Source organism: Salvelinus alpinus, chromosome 39, assembly GCF_045679555.1.
Source record: "Salvelinus alpinus chromosome 39, SLU_Salpinus.1, whole genome shotgun sequence".
Classification (NCBI taxonomy): Eukaryota; Metazoa; Chordata; class Actinopteri; order Salmoniformes; family Salmonidae; genus Salvelinus; species Salvelinus alpinus.
In genome coordinates, this window is record NC_092124.1 from 9,316,614 (window position 1) to 9,338,186 (window position 21,573).

General features: G+C 41.3%; 1 protein-coding gene across 2 annotated transcripts; it reads left to right on the forward strand.

Annotated features, from left to right (window-relative positions):
* The first annotated feature begins 9,476 nt into the window (after positions 1–9,476).
* Positions 9,477–20,804, forward strand: LOC139566798 (uncharacterized). Of its 2 annotated transcripts, XM_071388122.1 has the most exons (5): positions 9,489–9,993; positions 10,414–10,544; positions 10,722–10,898; positions 13,949–14,101; positions 18,909–20,804. In XM_071388122.1, the coding sequence occupies exons 1-4, from the start codon at positions 9,711–9,713 to the stop codon at positions 14,099–14,101; spliced, it is 744 nt and encodes a 247-aa protein (XP_071244223.1). In that variant the 5' UTR covers positions 9,489–9,710; the 3' UTR covers positions 18,909–20,804. The 2 variants fall into 2 exon arrangements, with proteins under 2 accessions (XP_071244222.1, XP_071244223.1); XM_071388121.1 differs by lacking the exons at positions 13,949–14,101; positions 18,909–20,804 and having other exon boundaries at positions 9,477–9,993; positions 10,722–12,432.
* The last annotated feature ends 769 nt before the right edge of the window (positions 20,805–21,573 follow it).

Below are 21,573 nucleotides of genomic sequence, written 5' to 3' on the forward strand. Positions count from 1 at the left end.
CATTGTAGGGACTGACTTTCCCTTCTCTCAGTCGAACCAAAACATATTTAATTCACATATGGACACGAAAGTTACTTAGCCTACAACACAGCACACAATCCCAACAACACCCACAACAATGTCTAGAGGGAGCTCAATGACTAACCACCTGAGGGTGGTGGCTCCTGCTTCTCCCTCCTCTGGTGTCATTGGGTCACAACGTGGGAGGTCGAGCATTAGGATGGACGCCGACAAGCTGTGCGCCTACCCCATGTTTGGTAAGCACTTTACTGAGGTGTACTGTGAATAAGCACCAGACCGTTCACACCAAGGAGAGGTCCTTCAAGTGCAAACTATGTTACAAGAGCTTCTCCTTCCTGAGTAGCCTTCTCAGACATAGGAGTGTCCACAATGGGGATAAATCGTAGCCGTGTGGCTTGAGATGTACATGTGAAGTGTTTTTGGGTAAGAGGGTAATTAACCACATACCCCTTATTAACACTTTGTTAGCTTGTCATTTGAAACAGGACTAAAAAAATACTTGTTTTTACAGAGACAGTAAACCTATGCTAGAACAAAGACAGTTGAATATTTACCTTACTGAGGTGATGTAGATTGAATAAAGTTGTTAATTCTATTATTTTCTACTCTATTCTTGCAAAGATACTGTTCAACAAAAAAAAGTCTGCTCTCAGCTTGAAAGATACTGATCATAGTAGATTTGGGGCTCTATTTTAACAAACCTAATGGTAAATCTTAGCGAGGCTGGGGTGGTAGTGCTATAGGTTCAGGGGTGTGTAAAATATTTATTTTATTTCACAGTTGGAATTATGGGCAAGGTAGCTGGTGTAAAAAGTCTGGGTTTTGATGAATAAGCAAGATGTAGGTGTTGAGGCTTGACCCCAGTTGTCACTAGTTACATAAGCCACAACCACAACAAAATTGGCTGTATTGTAAAAATTCATGAAAACAAAAATGTGCTTTTTGGTCTTAATTTAAAGGTGCAATATGCAGAAATCGCTCTGCCATTTCCTGGTTGTGAAAATTCGAGTAGTTCGCCTAATTTCAGTTTATGTGCCAAAACAAGCAGTGTAGAGAATCATTGTACCATCTAAACTGCAGTGAAATATATTTTCAATAACCCAAAATATAGTATTTTCAGCTGGTGTATGAAACCGAAAGTAAGACACAAAAATTAAACTTAAGAAAGGGAAGTATAGAAACAGCGCACAGAACGGATCTACAGCTTCTTAGACTTGCTATCGAGGTGAATGACATATCTATAACTCACATTTCTGTGGGGTAGCACAAAAAGTTACATATTGCAGCTTTAAGGTTAGGCAAAAGGTTAGCAATGTGGTTAAGGTTAGAGTTAGGTTTAAAATCAGATTTTAAGAAGACAAATTGTAGAAATAGGAAGGGTTTATGACTTTGGATCTGTGGTAAGGAGTGACGACCCTTCACTGGCCAATCAGAACGAACTCCATGGCTAAATATGTGGTTGCTTCAAGTTGTGTATTTATGGTCTTTTATGTATTGCATTCTCATCAACTCCAATTCTAACGTTAGTCCGTTATAGCCTAGTTTGTTAAATAGCCTACAGAAACAAAAAGAAATCAATCTAGGCCTATCCCATATTTGCTAAATATGTTTAACATGTTTGCAGTCCACATTGTTCTGAGTAATTGCATGGTTTCAATATGGAAATATATTTAAGCAATAAGGCCCGAGAGGGGGTGTGGTATATGGCCAATATACCGGCTAAGGGCAGTTCTTAGCACGACGCAACACGGAGTGCCTGGACACAGCCCTTAGCTGTTGTATATTGGCCATATATCACAAACCCCTGAGGTGCCTTATTGCTATTATAAACTGTTTACCAATGGAATTAGAGCAGTAAAAATAAGGGTTTTGCCATACCCGTGGTATACGGTCTGATATACCACGGCTGTCAGCCAATCAGCATTCAGGACTCGAACCATCCAGTTAATAATGTTAAACATAGCATTCACGCTGAAATGCATTCATTATGTCTGAGCCATGGACATACCAAATGTTGTCAATAAGAAAGTTTACATTCACTAGGCTATTGATAAGACCTAAAAAGACAATGAATAATTTTAATAAAATTATAATAAAATGAAACAAATTGTTTTAAGTAGGCTTTCTCTAAATGGTTACAGACACCAGAATTGCTCACCAGAATAAGACCCTCAATATTTATTGGAAAGGAGCATCAAGCTCATTCCCTTGCACATTCACCACTCTGTGAAGTTCATTTATTTCATCTGTAGACTAACAAACAGTGGTGTAAAGTACTTAAGTAAAAATACTTTAAAGTACTACTTAAGTAGTTTTGGAGGGTATCTGTACTTTACTTAACTATTTATATTTTTGACTACTTTACTTCACTACATTCCTTAAGAAAATAGTGTACGTTTTACTCCATACATTTTACCTGACACCCAAAAGTACTCATTCCATTTTGAATGCTTAGCAGGACAGGGAAATGGTCCAATTCACGCACTTATCAAGAGAACATCTCTGGTCATGCCCACTGCCTCTGATCTGGTGGACTCACTAAACACTAATGCTTCGTTTGTAAATTATGTCTGAGTGTTGGAGTGTGGCCCTGACTATTTGTACATTTAAAAAACAAGAAAATGGTGCTGTCTGGTTTTCTTAAGATAAGGAATTTGAAATCATTTGTACTTCTACTTTCAATACTTAAGTATATTTTAGCAATTACATTTTGATACTTAAGTGTATTTAAAACCAAATATATCCTTTTACTCAAGTAGTATTTTACTGGGTGACTTTCACTTTTAATTGAATCATTTTCTATTAAGGCATCTATACTTTTACTCAAGTATGACAATTGGGAAATTTTTCCACCACTGCTAATACACTGCATGCCTTCCCGAGTCGTAGTGTCCCGGGAGGACAACACAACACATCATCGCATGACTCCAAGTTTACTTCGATATGATAGTTATTATAGCAATATTTGTGCATAAAGGCGTTTCCACTGTCATTTCTCACATCATTTATTTAACTGACACAAAAAGATCCCACCATGTTGAACGAATAAATTGTCTGTCGGCCTTAATAAAATTGTATCGGCATTTCATGTTTCCATCAGCCCCGTAGTTTCTTTTTTCATGCGTCAGGTAATTAATCTGCATAAAATGGTTGGATGGAAACGTGGTTACTGACTAATTTCTCAGAAGAGGGGGAAAAAAACATCAGCAAATTCAGTAATAGATTACATAGGATGAAGAAACAATACTCCATGCCGCAACTCCATACTACTTGTAAGACATAGAGAACTGATAATGAATACCTACCTGGTCTCAGAGCATTTTGTATTATTCTGTAAGTAAATCCGAGACACTCCATTTAGTATGATATGTTATGTTTGGTATGGTTACATACGACAGATGGTTACTTAAGGCAATGGGTGGGCATATAACCAGAATGTCTAGCAACCCAAAGGTTGTGAATTCGAATATTGTAGTAGCCAAAAAAGTGTTAAACAAATCAAAACATATTTTATATTTAAGATTCTTCAAATAGTCACCCTTTGCCTTGATGACAGCTTTGCACACTCTTGGCATTCTCTCAACCAGCTTCACCTGGAATGCTTTTCTAACAGTCTTGAAGGAGTTCCCACATATGCTGAGCACTTGTTGACTGCTTTTCCTTCACTCTACGGTCCAACTCATCCCTAACCATCTCAATTTGGTTGAGGTCGGGGGATTGTGGAGGCCAGGTCATCTGATGCAGCACTCCATTATTCTCCCTCTTGGTCAAATAGCCCTTACACAGCCTGGAGGTGTGTTTTGGGTCATTGTCCTGTTGAAAAACAAATGATAGTCCCACCAAGCCCAAACCAGATGTGATGGCGTATCACTGCAGAGTGCTGTGGTAGCCATGCTGATTAAGTGTGCCTTGAATTCTAAATAAATCACAGACAGTGTGATAAAGGAATTTATATGTTTAAAGATAATGATTAAATAATTCCACCCTGAAACTTAACTCTTAGTGATTATAGTTTATGTAGCATGTATAAGGAATAATTAAAGTATTAAACGTAAGTCCAACTAGGTTCAGAAGAGACCTGTGAGGGAGAGAAATGTGTGTGTATGTGTGTGCCTAAGAAAATACAGAGAACAATTAAACTGTGTTTGACCCGACCTGGCTAGAACTCTGAGAAACTTATGATAGGACAGGGAGTACTTCTCAAGGTTTCCCTAATCTCGGGGGAATGGAACTGTCGGCTGGGTAGTGATACACAGTGGTGAGAACTCTGGAGAAGCATACAACTCCCCTACTCACAACTCACCTACTCGTGTGTATGTACAGTGGGGAGAACAAGTATTGGATACACTGCCGATTTTGCAGGTTTCCCTACTTACAAAGCATGTAGAAGTCTGTAATTTTTTATCATAGGTACACTTCAACTGTGAGAGACGGAATCTAAAACAAAAATCCAGAAAATCACATTGTATGATTTTTAAGTATTTAATTTGCATTTTATTGCATGACAAGTATTTGATACATCAGAAAAGCAGAACTTAATATTTGGTACAGAAACCTTTGTTTGCAATTACAGAGATCATACGTTTCCTGTAGTTCTTGACCAGGTTTGCACACACTGCAGCAGGGATTTTGGCCCACTCCTCCAGACAGACCTTCTCCAGATCCTTCAGGTTTCGGGGCTGTCGCTGGGCAATACGGACTTTCAGCTCCCTCCAAAGATTTTCTATTGGGTTCAGGTCTGGAGACTGGCTAGGCCACTCCAGGACCTTGAGATGCTTCTTACGGAGCCACTCCTTAGTTGCCCTGGCTGTGTGTTTCGGGTCATTGTCATGCTGGAAGACCCAGCCACGACCCATCTTCAATGCTCTTACTGAGGGAAGGAGGTTGTTGGCCAAGATCTCGCGATACATGGCCCCATCCATCCTCCCCTCAATACGGTGCAGTCGTCCTGTCCCCTTTGCAGAAGAGCATCCCCAAAGAATGATGTTTCCACCTCCATGCTTCACGGTTGGGATGGTGTTCTTGGGGTTGTACTCATCCTTCTTCTTCCTCCAAACACGGCGAGTGGAGTTTAGACCAAAAAGCTCTATGTTTGTCTCATCAGACCACATGACCTTCTCCCATTCCTCCTCTGGATCATCCAGATGGTCATTGGCAAACTTCAGACGGGCCTGAACATGCGCTGGCTTGAGCAGGGGGACCTTGCGTGCGCTGCAGGATTTTAATCCATGACGGCGTAGTGTGTTACTAATGGTTTTCTTTGAGACTGTGGTCCCAGCTCTCTTCAGGTCATTGACCAGGTCCTGCCGTGTAGTTCTGGGCTGATCCCTCACCTTCCTCATGATCATTGATGCCCCACGAGGTGAGATCTTGCAAAAATCAAGAAAATCACATTGTATGATTTTTAAGTAATTAATTTGCATTTTATTGCATGACATAAGTATTTGATCACCTACCAACCAGTAAGAATTCCGGCTCTCACAGACCTGTTAGTGTTTCTTTAAGAAGCCCTCCTGTTCTCCACTCATTACCTGTATTAACTGCACCTGTTTGAACTCGTTACCTGTATAAAAGACACCTGTCCACACACTCAATCAAACAGATTCCAACCTCTCCACAATGGCCAAGACCAGAGAGCTGTGTAAGGACATCAGGGACACAATTGTAGACCTGCACAAGGCTGGGATGGGCTACAGGACAATAGGCAAGCAGCTTGGAGAGAAGGCAACAACTGTTGGCGCAATTATTAGAAAATGGAAGAAGTTCAAGATGAGAAAGGATCTTATTGGTTCGCGTAATAGCTGAAAGGGTGTGGTTAAAGTGAAATGTATGCTCGCTGTTCTTTGAAGTACTGTACTGGTTATTACATAATGGCGTCTTTTTGCAAGCACACACTCAGCCATGTTGGTCAAAGCCCAAGGTGAAAGTGTAGGGGTTTGAATAAACGCGAAAAAATCAGGTCTGTGGTAAACACAGGTTTAGGATATCTTATACGTTTTCTATGAGCTATTCTTCATCAGCCAACATAACTTTTTGTGAATTTTGAAGCATTTGAGACGTTAAAACATTTATGTAATCAATGCACGCACATAAAGACTTCATAATTCATAAAGGTCATATTAACTGACTGATATTATCTCATGGGTCGTTCTATGTAATTTCAGCAAGCCATTTTAGGCTGTCCTGAAATCGTTTCTGTAGTTAGAAACATAAGATTACCATTTCTGCAACATTATTTTGATTAAATATAATTAGAAATTAAAGCAATTGATGGCACCCAAATTTGCCATTTTAATTTATAGAACTCATATAATATTCAATAAACATAGTACCTAACATTCGATTTGAACTCTAACCACGTTTCTATCCAGTTGTATGTGAGTAAAATCATACCATATAAAAAAAAAGAAATCAATACAATTTTATAAATCCCGACAGATAATTTGTTCATTTAACATGACGGTCAATCACCCTCGGTCTGGGGCTCCATGCAAGATCTCACCTCGTGGGGCATCAATGATCATAGTTCTGCTTTTCTGATGTATCAAATACTTATGTCATGCAATAAAATGCAAATTAATTACTTAAAAATCATACAATGTGATTTTCTGGATTTTTGCAAAATCGGCAGTGTCTCAAATACTTGTTCTCCCCACTGTATGTGCTTAGGATATCTACTGTTTGTGTGGAAGTATGTGCGTAAGTAAGGAGCAAGTTATAAAATGGATGTCTTTGTATAATGGACTTCAGAGCGCTCTCGTGAATAAACATTCTGACTATTGTAAGCTGGTACTCTGTCTGTTTAATTCAACCATAGTCTTACAAACTCTGGGTTGCAGACTGAGTAGATTAATTTAAGTTTATGAACATTGATAACAAAATTCTCATAACACAGTGTCACCAGCAACGCACCCCCACACCATAACACCTCCTCCTCCATGCTTTACGGTGGGAAATACACATGCGGCGATCATCTGTTCACCCACACTGCATCTCACATAGACACGGCGGTTGGAACCAAAAAATCTTAAATTTGGACTCCACACCAAAGGACAAATTTCCAACGGTCTAATGTCCATTGCTTGTGTTTCTTGGCCCAAGCAAGTCTCTTCTTATTATTGGTGTCCTTTAGTAGTGGTTTCTTTGCAGCAATTCGACCATGAAGGCCTGATTCACAGTCTCCTCTGAACAGTTGATGTTGAGATGTGTCAGTTACTTGAACTCTGTGAAGCATTTATTTGGGCTGCAATTTCTGAGGCTGGTAACTCTAAAGAACTTATCCTCTGCAGCAGAGGTAACTCTGGGTCTTCCATTCCTGTGGCGGTCCTCATGAGAGCTAGTTTCATCATAGCGCTTGACTGTTTTTGCGACTGCACTTGAAGAAACTTTCAAAGTTCTTGAAATTTTCCGTATTGACTGACCTTCATGTCTTAAAGTAATGATAGACTGTCATTTCTCTTTGCTTATTTGAGCTGTTCTTGCCATAATATGGACTTGGTCTTTTACCAAATAGGGCTATCTCCTGTATATCCCCCTACACAACACAACTGATTGGCTCAAACGCAATTAAGAAGGAAAGAAATTCCACAAATTAACTTTTAAGAAGGCACACCTGTTAATTGAAATGCATTCCAGGTGACTACCTCATGAAGCTGGTTGAGAGAATGCCAAGTGTGTGCAAAGCTGTCATCAAGGCAAAGGGTGGCTATTTGAAGAATCTCAAATATAAAATCTATTTTGATATGTTTAACACTTTTTTGGTTACTACATGATTCCATATGTGTTATTTCATAGTTTTGATGTCTTCACTATTATTCTACAATGTAGAAAATAGTAAAAATAAAGAAAAATCCTTGAATGAGTAGGTGTTCTAAAACTTTTGACCGGTAGTGTACATTTTTGCAAATTCATAACATGTAACTCATAACATGTCATACGAAATGGGTGATGGAAATCCACACATGAATACATACTATAAGAAACGTAACATTTCATACTAATTGGAGGTTCTCAGATTTACGTACAGTGAAAGTAGGCTAGTGAGTCTACATGATGAGATTATTATGGATAAGAGACAGAATATTTTTATTTGTTATTCAAACTTACTGTATCACTGTGCACTTTCACCACCCTGTGAAGTTCAGTATAATTTATTTCATCTGTAGTTTTGTCACGCCCTGGCCTTAGTTATCTTTGTTTTCTTTATTATTTTAGTTAGGTCAGGGTGTGACATGGGGGATGTTTGTGTGTTTTTGTCTAGTCTAGGGTGTTTGTATTGTCTAGGGGGTTTTGTAGAGTTCATGGGGTTGTGTTCAGTGTAGGTGTTTATGTAAGTCTATGGTTGCCTGGATTGGTTCTCAATCAGAGACAGCTGTCTATCGTTGTCTCTGATTGGGAGCCATATTTAAGGCAGCCATAGGCATTAGGTAGGTTGTGGGTAATTGTCTATGTCTTGACGTTAGTTGCTTGTGTCTGCACTTTCGTTTTGTAGCTTCACGGTTGTTTTTGTCTAGTTTGTATTAGTATTAGTGTTCGTTTTCATCTTCAAATAAAATATGTATTTATATCACGCTGCGCCTTGGTCCTCTCTTTCACCTAAAGACGATCATGACAAGTTTAATAAACTGCATGGTTTCCCGAGTCGTAGTGGGTGGACCACACACCATATCATCGCGTGACTCCAAATGTACTTCTTTATGATAGTTATTATGTTAATATTTGCACATAAAGTTGTTTCCACCGCATTTCCTAGTATAATTAATTTTAATGACACAAAAAGATCCCACCATGTTAAATGAACAAATTATCTGTCGGCATTTATAAAATTGTATCGATTTCTTTTTTTTTATATGGTATGATTTTACTCGCATACAACTGGATAGAAACGTGGTTAGAGTTAGAAAAAAGTTTGGTTCAAATCGAATGTTAGGTACTATGTTTATTGAATATTATATGAGTTCTATAAATTAAAATGGCAAATTTGGGTGCCATCAATTGCTTTAATTTCAAATTATATTTAATCAAAATAATGTTGCAGAAATGGTAATCTTATGTTTCTAACTACAGAAACGATTTCAGGACAGCCTAAAATGGCTTGCTGAAATGACATGGAACGACCCATGAGATAATGTCAGTCAGTTAATATGACCTTTATGAATTATGAAGTCTTTATGTGCGTGCATTGATTACATAAATGTTTTAACGTCTCAAATGCTTCAAAATTCACAAAAAGTTACGTTGGCTGATGAAGAATAGCTCATAGAAAACGTATAAGATATCCTAAACCTGTGTTTACCACAGACCTGATTTTTTCGCGTTTATTCAAACCCCTACACTTTCACCTTGGGCTTTGACCAACATGGCTGAGTGTGTGCTTGCAAAAAGACGCCATTATGTAATAACCAGTACAGTACTTCAAAGAACAGCGAGCATACATTTCACTTTAACCACACCCTTTCAGCTATTACGCGAACCAATAAGATCCTTTCTCTTTAGTGTAAACGGAAGAGAACAGTAACCAAGAACAATTTCCACGTTAGCGTTTTTATTGTTGTTATTTAGACCTGTATTAACACCATGGAACTCAAAATATGATTAATACTTTCCCCCAGGTAATGTTTGATTCGCGTTGGAAATAGGACTTGGTTGATAGATGTTATCTAGGTAACGCTAGCTAGTAGCTGTTAACAATGGCTAACTGTATGGTTTTTCACACTCAATTAGCCTCCATCATGGAGGTGCTAGCGAATTCAGCCGTTGCAGAGATCTGTAAACTCGTAGACGACGATTATGCAGTATTTCGTTTGGAAATAACTCAAAGCCAGAAAGAAAACAGGGCATTGCGGAGAAAACTGCAGCTACTGGAACTGAAGGTGGCACGCGAGCGCGCAGAGAAGACAATGCGAGAGCGCGTCCTCGCCAGTCGTCCCAGTAGTGTCAAGATCCTCGACCGATACAGAGGAATGGCAAGAGGTACATTTTGCAGAAGGCAGGGGCTATCGCCCCTTTCCCCTCAGTGCATGTGTTCAGATGTGTTACCTAGAATTGGGTCTTGTGACATTTTTCGATAGTATCCAATACTTCCCCTGATTATCTAGCTTTTTTTTTGTTTAGCATTTTTTTTTTTACCAGGTAGGTCAATGAAGAACAAATTATTCTTGCACAAAGACAATATCATATTCTAACCAGATTCTTGATTTACTGAGTTTCCTATTATCATACTCAATTAAAATAATATGATGCATGGAACATAATCAATCCATCAATAGTATATATTGACGTTATGAGAAGTGTTACCTTACATCCTTGCCAATTGTAGACAGTGTTCAATATAGCATTGAGTATTGACAGTACCTAACTTAACCACCCCTTTTTCCCCAATCACTCTCTTAGGTGAAGGACATCTCACTGGAGGCCACAAGAGCTTTGTGAAGCCAGTGGAACACAATGCGTGGAGAGATGACCAACCCATAGCTATAGATGAGGGGAGTGGAACCTCAACCCAGCATGTTATCGTAATAGAGGTTTGTGTCATAGTGTGACATTGAAAATGACAGTTTGTCAAACATTGCCCTTTTATTTCGGAAAGGCTCCTTCAACTATTAATTTGCTTACATGTACATCCTCAGCATGTGAGAGCCCTACGACATTGTTATCCAATTCCACTGTACCGGTAATAACCTTCTCTCTTTTTGTGTCAGTCAGCAGAGGCTGCAGGACCTGGGTTCAAGCAGGAGAAGACTGAAGGAGAGGAGAACTCAAGACACAGCAGAGACATCCAGACTGGCGCAGCGGCTGGAGTGGCGCTCCCTGTAGCCACGGAGGACCTCGCCACCTCCGTCGCACCGCAGGTCAGGACCCGACGCAGCATCATGGAGGTCAGTGGAACGCCGAACGCCATCCTCAAGTCAGCGACAGACACAGAGACTTTACCTGTAACACACAGGCTCTTACGCACAGGATCTGACCACCGATCAGACCCAGAGAGACTAGGGCCACTGGGTTGTCCTCCTGCTCCCGGCTCAGAATACCTACCGGTATTTTACCAGAGCCAGAGAATGGTTCATTCTTGTGGAGATGGTGACACGTTAGTCACTGGCAGTGATGATCTGTCTTGTTCTTATACAACAGAGATGGACCCTGGCAACATGCCCTTGGGTTTAGAGACACAGACTGATCTGTCTAGTGGGGACTGGAACCAGCACAGTAGTAGCGTATACTCTGAAGGGTGCCTAGATAAGAAAGGGGAGGTTATAGTCGTAGATGAGGTGACTGTAAAAGTGGAGGGCGATGTTCCTCTGACATGGAATGTAGACGAGACTCCCTCAGGAGAAGGACACTCACAAGGTAGAGATTTTTTAGATTATAGGGAAAGCTTAGAGACAAATCCAAATGTCACGACCCACTCCCCTTGCCCCCAGAAGGTGGAGATCCACCAGAGGATCCACACAGGGGTGAAATCCTTCAGCTGTAGTCAGTGTCACATGCGCTTCGCCCAGGCTGGCGACTTGAAGAGGCACCAGAGGGTCCACACAGGGGTGAAACCCTTCAGCTGTACCCAGTGTCACATGAGCTTCGCCCAGGCTGGCAACTTGAAGAGGCACCAGAGGGTCCACACAGGGGAGAAACCCTACAGCTGCCCCCAGTGTGAGAAAAGGTTCTCCCGCCAGCACCAGCTGAAGATGCACCTGAAGGTCCACACGGGAGAAAGGCCGTTTGCTTGTACGCATTGTAGTAAGAGTTTTTCAGAGAGGAGCTACCTCAGGATACACCAGCAAAAAAAACATTCCACTCTATAATATAGAAAGTAACCATTCCACCCGATAGCTTCTGACGTTTAGATCAAACCCTGTATTAAAGACAAGGACTAATTTTCATTGTTGTCAGCAGAATAGATCCACAGATCCATTTGCAAAAACAAGAGTAACACATTTCAGTGTTGAATATTCCTGGGTAGAATACTGCATCCAGACATTGTGTGATATATATAAGGCATACAGTTTATAAGCCTAAAAAGTCTGTTACATATTGTGTTTGTACTGTGTAGGCCAGGGGTCTCTTGTAGGTTTTTGCTCCAACCCTACTTGTATCGAGCCTGTTTCAGCTTATCAACCAACTAATTATTAGAATCAGTTGTGCTAGATTAGGGTTGGAGTGAACCTACAGGACGATAGCTCTCCAGGAACAGGGTTGGAGAGTCCTGGTGTAGGCTATATAATGTTCACAAATGCCGATTTCATTACTTCCATTCAACTACTTCATTTTCCCCCCAAGACACTTTTAATGAGAAAATGTATGCAGTTTATCAAGTTCATGCAGATTTTTAGTTGAGACCTGTATGTGTGGTTTTCATATGGAGTATTTAAAACTTGTTTGTTTAATAAACACAAAATGGGACTTTTAATTCTAAGACTCTCATTATTCTTTTTAGCCAGTTCTTCTGAAAGTAGCCCACGAGCCAGAAGTGATCCCCGAAAATTGCGTACTACCTCACATGACCTAAATTATGTGGACACCTGCTTGTCGAACATCTCATTCCAAAATCATGGGCATTAATATGGAGTTGGTCCCCCCCTTTGCTGCTATAACAGTCTCCATTCTTCTGGGAAGTCTTTCCATGTTGGAACATTTTTATTTATTTTTATTTTACCTTTATTTAACTAGGCAAGTCAGTTAAGAACAAATTCTTATTTTCAATGACGGCCTAGGAACAGTGGGTTAACTGCCTTGTTCAGGGGCAGAACGACAGATTTGTACCTTGTCAGCTCGGGGCGATTAGGCCTGGCTCACAGTCTGTGTACCAATTCATCCCAAAGGTGTTCGATGTGGTTGAGGTCAGTTCTCTGTGCAGGCCAGTCAAGTTCTTCCACACCGATCTTAACAAACCATTTCTGTATGGATCTCACTTTGTGCACGGGGGCATTGCCATGCCGAAATAGGAAAGGGCCTTTCCCAAACTGTTGCCACAAAGCTGGAAGCACAGAATCATCTAGAATGTCATTGTACACTGTAGCGTTAAGATTTCCGTTCTGTGAGCTTGTGTGGCCTACCACTTCGCGGCTGAGTCGTTGTTGCTCCTAGACGTTTCCACTTCACAATAACAGCACTCGCTGTTGACCGGGGGCAGCTCTAACAGGGCCGAAATTTTACAAACTGACTTGTTGGAAAGGTGGCATCCTATGACGGTGCCACAATGAATGTCACTGAGCTCTTCAGTAAGGCCATTCTTCTGCCAATGTTTGTTTATGGAGATTGCATGGCTGCGTGCTCAATTTTATACACCTGTCAGCAACGGGTGCGGCTGAAATAGCCAAATCCACTAATTTGAGGGGTGTCAACATACTTTTGTGTATATAGTGTATGTTCAATTCACGTCATTGCTCTCTCTCTTGTTCTGCTGTGTGTGATTCTTGCTAGCTATCACTCAAAAAACATAGAGGGGGTGAATATCATTGGCTGGATCTCGATTTGCTAGGGGGCTGGTCCACGTGGAGAGAAATTTAGGGAAAATGGCGCAGCACAGCTTCCAGAAAACTGTTTGTCACTTTCAAACTAGGGATTTCGTGGCTAATTGAGGTAAGACAGTAACTGATCTCACCCTATTCTGCATCCCAACAGAGCTTTATAACCAATATACACTAAATATGTCTACCTGCTGACACACACACTAACAAACACCTACTGTACACGTCAAAATAGTTTAGTCAGATTTGTCTGACTTTTGACAGCTGACTTAGCGGACTTATTTTTACCCACAACATATTTACCATGATGGATTTTACAACAATGAAGTCATTCTGTAACTACGGTATTGGACTCAAACATAGTGGGGATGGGTAAACACTACATGTTGAAAGTGTGTTTATTATCTGTGTGTACGTACCTGAGGGAGTGTATGTCTGTAATCTGTATCACCTGTCTCTTCCAGGAGGAGGAGTGTCCAGAGGTGCTGCTGATGAAGGAGGAGGGTCTGGGGAACCCTGAGGGGACCATGGTCATGGAGGACAACCATACTACACCTCCTCCTGAACCCACAGAGGAACCAGCTGAGCAGCACAGGACCACACACAGTCTCACTTAGGTGAGCCCAATGTAAACTACTGTCTGCATTGTATTAGGTCAGGGTCCATATTAGAGGTTGACCGATTAATCGGCATGGCCAATTAATTAGGGCTGATTTCAAGTTTTCATATCAATCGGTAATCAGCATTTTTGGACGCCGATTATGGCCGATTACATTGCACTCCACGAGAAGAATGCGTGGCAGGCTGACCACCTGTTACGCGAGTGCAGCAAGAAGCCAAGGTAAGTTGCTAGCTAGCATTAAGCTTATCTTATAAAAAACAATCAGTCTTAACATAATCACTAGTTAACTACACATGGTTGATGATATTACTAGTTTATCTAGCTTGTCCTGCGTTGCATATAATCAATGCGGGGCATGTTCATTTATCATCAAATCACAGCCTACTTCACCAAACGGGTGATGATTTAACAAGCGCATTCGCGAAAAAAAGCATTGTCGTTGCACCAATGTGTACCTAACCATAAACACCAATGCCTTTCTTAAAATCAATACACAAGTTATTTTTTTTAACCTGCATATTTAGTTAATATTGCCTGCTAACATGAATTTATTTTAACTAGGGAAATTGTGTCACTTCTCTTGCGTTCTGTGCAAGCAGAGTCAGGGTATATGCAGCAGTTTGGGCCTCGTAGCTCGTTGCGAACTGTGTGAAGACCATTTCTTCCTAGCAAAGACCGTAATTAATTCGCCAGAATTTTACATAATTATGACCTAACATTGAAGGTTGTGCAATGTAACAGCAATATTTAGACTTAGGGTTGCCACCCGTTAGATAAAATACGGAACGCTTCTGTATTTCACTGAAAGAATAAACGTTTTGTTTTCGAAATGATAGTTTCCGAATTTGACCATATTAATGACCTGAGGCTCGTATTTCTGTGTGTTTATTATATTATAATTAAGTCTATGATTTGATAGAGCAGTCTAACTGAACGGTGGTAGGCAGCAGCAGGCTCGTAAGCATTCATTCAAACAGCACTTTCCTGCGTTTCCACCAGCTCTTCGCTGTGCTTCAAGCATTGCGCTGTTTATGACTTCAAGTCTATCAACTCCCGAGATTAGGCTGGCAATACTAACGTGCCTATAAGAACATCCAATAGTCAAAATGATATGAAATACAAATGGTATAGAGAGAAATAGTCCTATAATTCCTATAATAACTACAACCTAAAACTTCTTAACTGGGAATATTGAAGACTCATGTTAAAAGGAACCACCAGCTTTCATATGTTCTGATGTTCTGAGCAAGGATCTTAAACGTTAGCTTTTTTACATGGCACATATTGCACTTTTACTTTCTTCTCCAACACTTTTTATTTAAACCGCATTATTTAAACCAAATTGAACATGTTTCATTATTTATTTGAGACTAAATTGATTTTATTTATGTATTATATTAAGTTAAAGTAAGTGTTCATTCAGTATTGTTGTAATTGTCATTATTACAAATATATATATATATCGGCCGATATATAAAAATCGTCCGATTAATCGGTATCAGCTTTTTTGGGGTCCTCCAATAATTGGTATCGGTATCGGCGTTGAAAAATCATAATCGGTCGACCTCTAGTCCATATCCACAAAGCCTCTCAGAGTCGGGGTGCTGATCTAGGATAAATTTAGCCTTTTAGATCATAATGAATAAGACTATGTAGACAGGTGGGGAACTGATCCTAGATCAGCACTTTGTGGATATGGGCCCAGTTTATCTTAAGCGTGGGACCATGCCCAATAGAAGACAGACCAGAGAGCATTGACCTGCTGAGTGGACTAAAGATGGAGGAGGAAGGTAAGGGAGAAATACATATACAGAACTTAATATACTGTGTCTTCAGAAAGTATTTATACCCCTTGACTTATTCCACATCTACACACAATACCCCATAATGACAAAGTGAACACATGTTTTTAGTATTTTTCACATTTATTGAAAGTGAAATATAGAAATATCTCATTTACATAAGTATTCACACCCATTTGCTATGACACTCCAAATTGAGCTCAGGTGCATCCAATTTCCTTCAATCATCCTTGAAATGTCACTACAACATGATTGGAGTACACCTGTGGCCAATTCAATTGTTTAGACATAATTTAGAAAGAAACACACCTGTCTATATACACTGAGTGTACAAAACAGTATAACTTCCTAATACTGAGTTGCCCCCCCTTTTGCCCTCAGAACAGCCTCAATTCGTCAGGGCATGGACTCTTCAAGGTGTCGAAAGCGTTCCACAGGGATGTTGGCCCATGTTGACTCGAATGCTTCCCACAGTTGTGTCAAGTTGGCTGGTAGTGGATCTCTACTCTGAATAGCTCGTTCCATCTCATCCCACAGATGCTCAATTTGATTGAGATCTGGTGACTGGGCAGGCCACTGCAGTAAGCTGAATTCACTAACACGTTCGTGGAACCATTCCTGGACAATCCTAGCCTTGTGGCTGGGGCATTATCTTGCTGAAGAAAAATCTATTCACAGATGGATACACTGCTGACATGAAGGGATGCACCTGATTGGCGACGATGTTCAGATATCCTGTGGCATTCAAACGTTGCTCCACTTTTATCAAGTGCCTAAATGTGTGGCATGAAAACACACCATCACACCACCACCAGTCTGCAATGTTGACACGCGGCATGATGGATGCATGTACTCGTGGTTTTCTCCATACCCTAGTCCTCCCATCAGTGTAAAACAGCAGGAACCAGGGATTCATCAGACCAGGCAATGTTTTTCCAATTCTCCAGTGTTTTTGTTCTTTACCACACTGCAACCGCAGTTTCTTGTTTTTTGCTGAAAGAAATGGAACTTTGTAAGGTTGTCGGCTGCCATAATCCCTTTGTGTCAAGGTACTATGAGCTGTTTATTATTTTGTGGTTCTTTGGGCACCACTGTTGTACTGGACTGTCAGTTGACTCACTGTAGCCTCTCTGTTGCGCTGCACAATTTATCAGCCTCCTTTGTCCCATTTCATCAATGACCTGTCGTTGGCTGGATGTCCTTTGGGTGGTGGACCATTCTTGATACACACGGGAAACTGCTGAGTGTGAAAACCCCAGCAGTGTTGCAGTTCTTGACACACTCAAACCGGTGCGCCTGGCACCTACTACCATACCCCGTTCAAAGGCACTTAAATATTTTGTCTTGCACATTTACCCTCTGAATGGCACACGTACACAATTAATATCTCGAGGCTTAAAAATCCTTCTTTAACCTGTCTCCTCCCCTTCATTTACACTGATTGAAGTCGATGTAACTGGTGACCTCAATAAGGGATAATTGCTTTCACCTGGATTCACCTGGTCAGTCCATGTCATGGAAAGATGTGTTCCTAATGTTTTGTACACTCAGTGTAAGGTCCCACAGTTGACAGTGCATGTCAGAGCAGAAACTATACCATGACGTTCAAGGAGCGGCCCGTAGATCTCCAAGATAGAATTGTGACGCGGCGTATATCTGGGGAAGGTTATAAAACAGTTTCTAGAGTGTTGAACGTTTCCAAGAGCACATATGGAAGTACCCAGACTCTGCCTAAAGCTGGCTGTCCAACCAAACTGAGAAGGACCTTGGTGCAAGAAGGACCTTGGTCAGAGAGGTGACTGAGAACCCAATGACCGCTCTGACAGAACTACAGAGTTCTCTGGCTGAGATGGGAGAACCTGCCAGAAGGACAACAGTCTCTACAGGACTTCACCAATCTGGGATTTATGGGAGAGTGGCCAGACGGAAGCCACTCCTGAGAAAAAGGCACATGACAGCACACCTGGAGTTGGCATAAAGGCATGTGAAAGACTGAGATTCTGTGGTCTGATGAGACAAAACTGTTACTCTTTGGCCTGAATGCAAAGTGCTATGTTTGGAGAAAACCAGGCACAACTCTTCCCCCCTCTAACACCATCCCTACCGTGAAGCATGGTGGTGGCAGCATCATGCTATGGTGATGCTTTTCAGCGGCAGGACCTGGAAGACTGGTAGGGATAGAGAGAACAATAAATGGAGCCAAATACAGGCAAATCCTTGATGAGAACCTGCTTCAGAATGCAAAAAACCTTAGACTGGGGGCGAAAATTTACGTTCCAACAGGACAATGACTACAAGCATACAGCCAAAGCAACACTGTAATGGCTTCAGAACAAGAATGTGAAAGTCCTTGATTGGCCCAGCTAAAGCCCAGACTTGAATCACATTTGAAAATCTGTGTTAAGACTTGAAGATTGCTGTTCACGGCAGCTCCCCATCTAACTTAACAGAGCTTTAGAATATCTACAAGGAAGAATGGGAGAAAATCCCCAAATCCAGATGTGCAAAGCTGATACAGACATACCCAACACAGTTCAAAGCTGTAATCGCCGCCAAAGGTGCTTATACAAATATTGACTCGGGTGTGAATACTCATGTAAATTAGATTTTTGCATTTCATTTTCAATATATTTGCAAACAGTTTTCACTTTGTCATTCATTATGGGGTAGTGTGTGTAAATGGATGAGGATTTGTTATTTAATACATTTTGAATTCAGGCTGTAACACAACAAAATGTGGAATAAGTCAAGAGGTATGAATAGTTTCTGAAGGCACTGTGTGTGTGGCTCAGTTGGTAGAGCATGGCACTTGCACAGTCATTTCAATTCCCAGGGCCACCCGTACATAAAATGTATGCACGAATGACTAAGTCGCTTTGGATAAAAGTGCCTGCTAAATGGCATATGTTATTACTATTATATTACTAATGGACATACAATGAAATGAATAAAACTTGTTTAGATACTAAAACAAACATTGACTCAAAACTGTATATGTAGACTTCGCTGATGGTGGTTGGCTGGAGGCTAAAAGAGGAGACTGGGCGGCCATCTTGGATTCCCAGACCCAGATGGGTGCAGCCAAGGGCCCAGGGGACGACTTCCCCCAAGCATGCCAGGACCAGAAGCGACATAGTGGGAGTCAGTGGATGAGACAGCGTCCTCAACTCTGGTCTGGGTATCAACACCACAACCAGAAACAGTCGAACACAAAACAACAACTGAACTTAGTCTCCATGACAAAAGACGTGCTGAGTACCAGGGCGAGGAGTAGATTTGGTCTGTGGGGACGGGGAGGTGTCCGTATGCAGGGGGAGAGAACAGATACTGACTCGGCTGAAGATGCTCCATCCTGCTCCTAATAGTTGTGATTCAGAGAGACTGACAGTGCCTCAGGTTAACCCACTAAAAGGTGCTGCCTTCAGCCTGCCGCCTTGAGGATCCATCAACTAGAACATGGACCCTGCGACAATACAGACACTCGCTGGCCTTTGTCCTCCTCACACTCTCCTAATGTTAAACCAGACCTCAGACAATGCCAGTTCCTCAACACCAAATTGCTACACAAATGACAGTAGTAGTAATGCTATCAGTAGATCCGGTGGCAAAAAGAAGCGCTTCCCGTGTTCATTCTGTGAGAAAGCCTTCAGTTTCACCAAACAGGTGGAGATCTACCAGAGGATGCACACAGGGGAGAAACTATCCTGCTGCCATCTGTGCAGGGCCAATTCCTCCCACTTTTCCAACCTGAAGAGGCACCAGACAGTCCACACAGGGGAGAAATCCTACAGCTGCCCTAGTGTGAAAACAGGTTCTCCCACCAGCTGAAGATTAACCTGGAGAGAGGCTGTTCATCTGTACGCACTGCGGGAAGGGGTTCTCCGAGAGGAGATACCTCTGGATACACCAGCAGAAAAAGCACATGGCCCATGTATAACGTTAGTTCCATAAAGTTCTCAGTCACTGCCATGGATTTCAGTCATATGGATTCTGGTTTAGATGACATAGCCTAATACAGACAGAAGCATGTCTGTTCTACGAAATATATTCCCAAATATTGCATTTTCTCTGTTAAACTGTGTGCACTGAACTGACATGCATGATTGTTGATGACACTCTAATGTTCAGATGGAAGGGATGAAATGGTCTGTAAAGGGCACCACAGCAGCGTTCAACTCAGACAGTGGTGTGTAGCTGCTGGCAAAGTAATTCAAAGCCTCTACTTTATCACTCAGGATGTTACTTTCCAGTGCTACTATTTTTTTTCCATGTAATGTTGTTATTATTAAAACAAAATCAGACGGCCCAATAGTGGAATAGTGTACCTATTCAGTGCTTACTTTGTAAATCGGGAGGTGCCAGAACAAAGTGAGCCCGAGAGGGGGGTGACCTGGGGAGTTCTAAGGTACCAGAACGCATGAGGGGAAAAATCACCTTTATAATAAAGCATTGCATGCATATCATCGCGTTTGAGTAGTGGCATAGAGCAGTAGAGTAGAGGCTCTTACAGAAGTTGCATACACGGGGAACATTTTTAGTAGCCTAGGGTCCGAGAAAATGTTGGCCTTTTATAAAGGTACCGGATCCTGCCAAATAGGTTCCGGGACAAAACAGTCTTAAACCGAGAGGTTCCGGATCCTGTTCCGGCAGGATCCTGCTCAAATGAAGCACTGTACCTGTTTACCTTGTTGTGTGTTCTGATTCAGAGGCATTGGGTTAAATGCCACATTTTCAGTTGTACAACTGACTAGGTATACCCCCCCACCACCCCCTTCCCTTTCTATGCGAGATAAATATTCCTCTCGAGGCTCATTCAAGTTTAAAGAGCAATGGGAGGGCTACATGTATTCTGACAAGCAGGCAATGCACAACAATTCTTAATGCAATCGCGGGAAACCACTTTTAAAAGCAGTTTTGTCAAATGTATTTTCAAAGCAGTTTTGGCATTTGTTAAAAATGCTTCAGCCTATGTACATTTTATAGCAACTATGCTGCTGGGCTACAGGTGCTTCTTGCTTCTTGCTAGTAGCACATCTGATCATGTAGACCATGCATAGGCTAAATGCATGGTCTAATACAGTGCATTCGGAAAGTATTCAGATCCCTTGACGTTTTCCTCATTTTGTTAAGTTACAGCCTTATTCTAAAATGGATTAAATCGTTTTCCCCCCTCATCAATCTACACACAATACCCCATAATGACAAAGCAAAAACGTTTTTTTAGAAATATTTTCAAATGTATTAAAAATTAAAAATAAACTGCTATCAGATTTACACAAGTATTCAGACCCTTTACTCAGTACTTTGTTGAAGCACCTCGAGTTTTCTTGGGTATGACACTACAAGATTGGCACACCTATATTTGGGGAGTTTCTCCCATTCTCTGCAGATCCTCTAAATGTTTTGTAATAAAAAAAAATGGAACATTTATTTAACTAGGCAAGTCAGTTAAGAACAAATTCTTATTTACAATGACAACCTACCCCGGGCCAAACCTGGACGACGCTGGGCCAATTGTGCGCCGCACTATGGGACTCCCAATCACGGACGGATGTGATACAGCCTGGATTTGAACCAGGGACTGTAGTGATGCCTCTTGCACTGAGATGCAGTGCCTTAGACCGCTGAGCCACTCAGGACCCCTCACGCTCTGTCAGGTTGGATG

Coding starts and splice junctions, on each gene's coding strand:
- LOC139566798 (XM_071388121.1), top strand. CDS start 9,711: ATGGCTAACTGTATGGTTTTTCACACTCAATTAGCCTCCATCATGGAG. Junction 9,994..10,413: donor ATACAGAGGAATGGCAAGAG/GTACATTTTGCA, acceptor TCACTCTCTTAG/GTGAAGGACATCTCACTGGA. Junction 10,545..10,721: donor AGCATGTTATCGTAATAGAG/GTTTGTGTCATA, acceptor TTTTTGTGTCAG/TCAGCAGAGGCTGCAGGACC.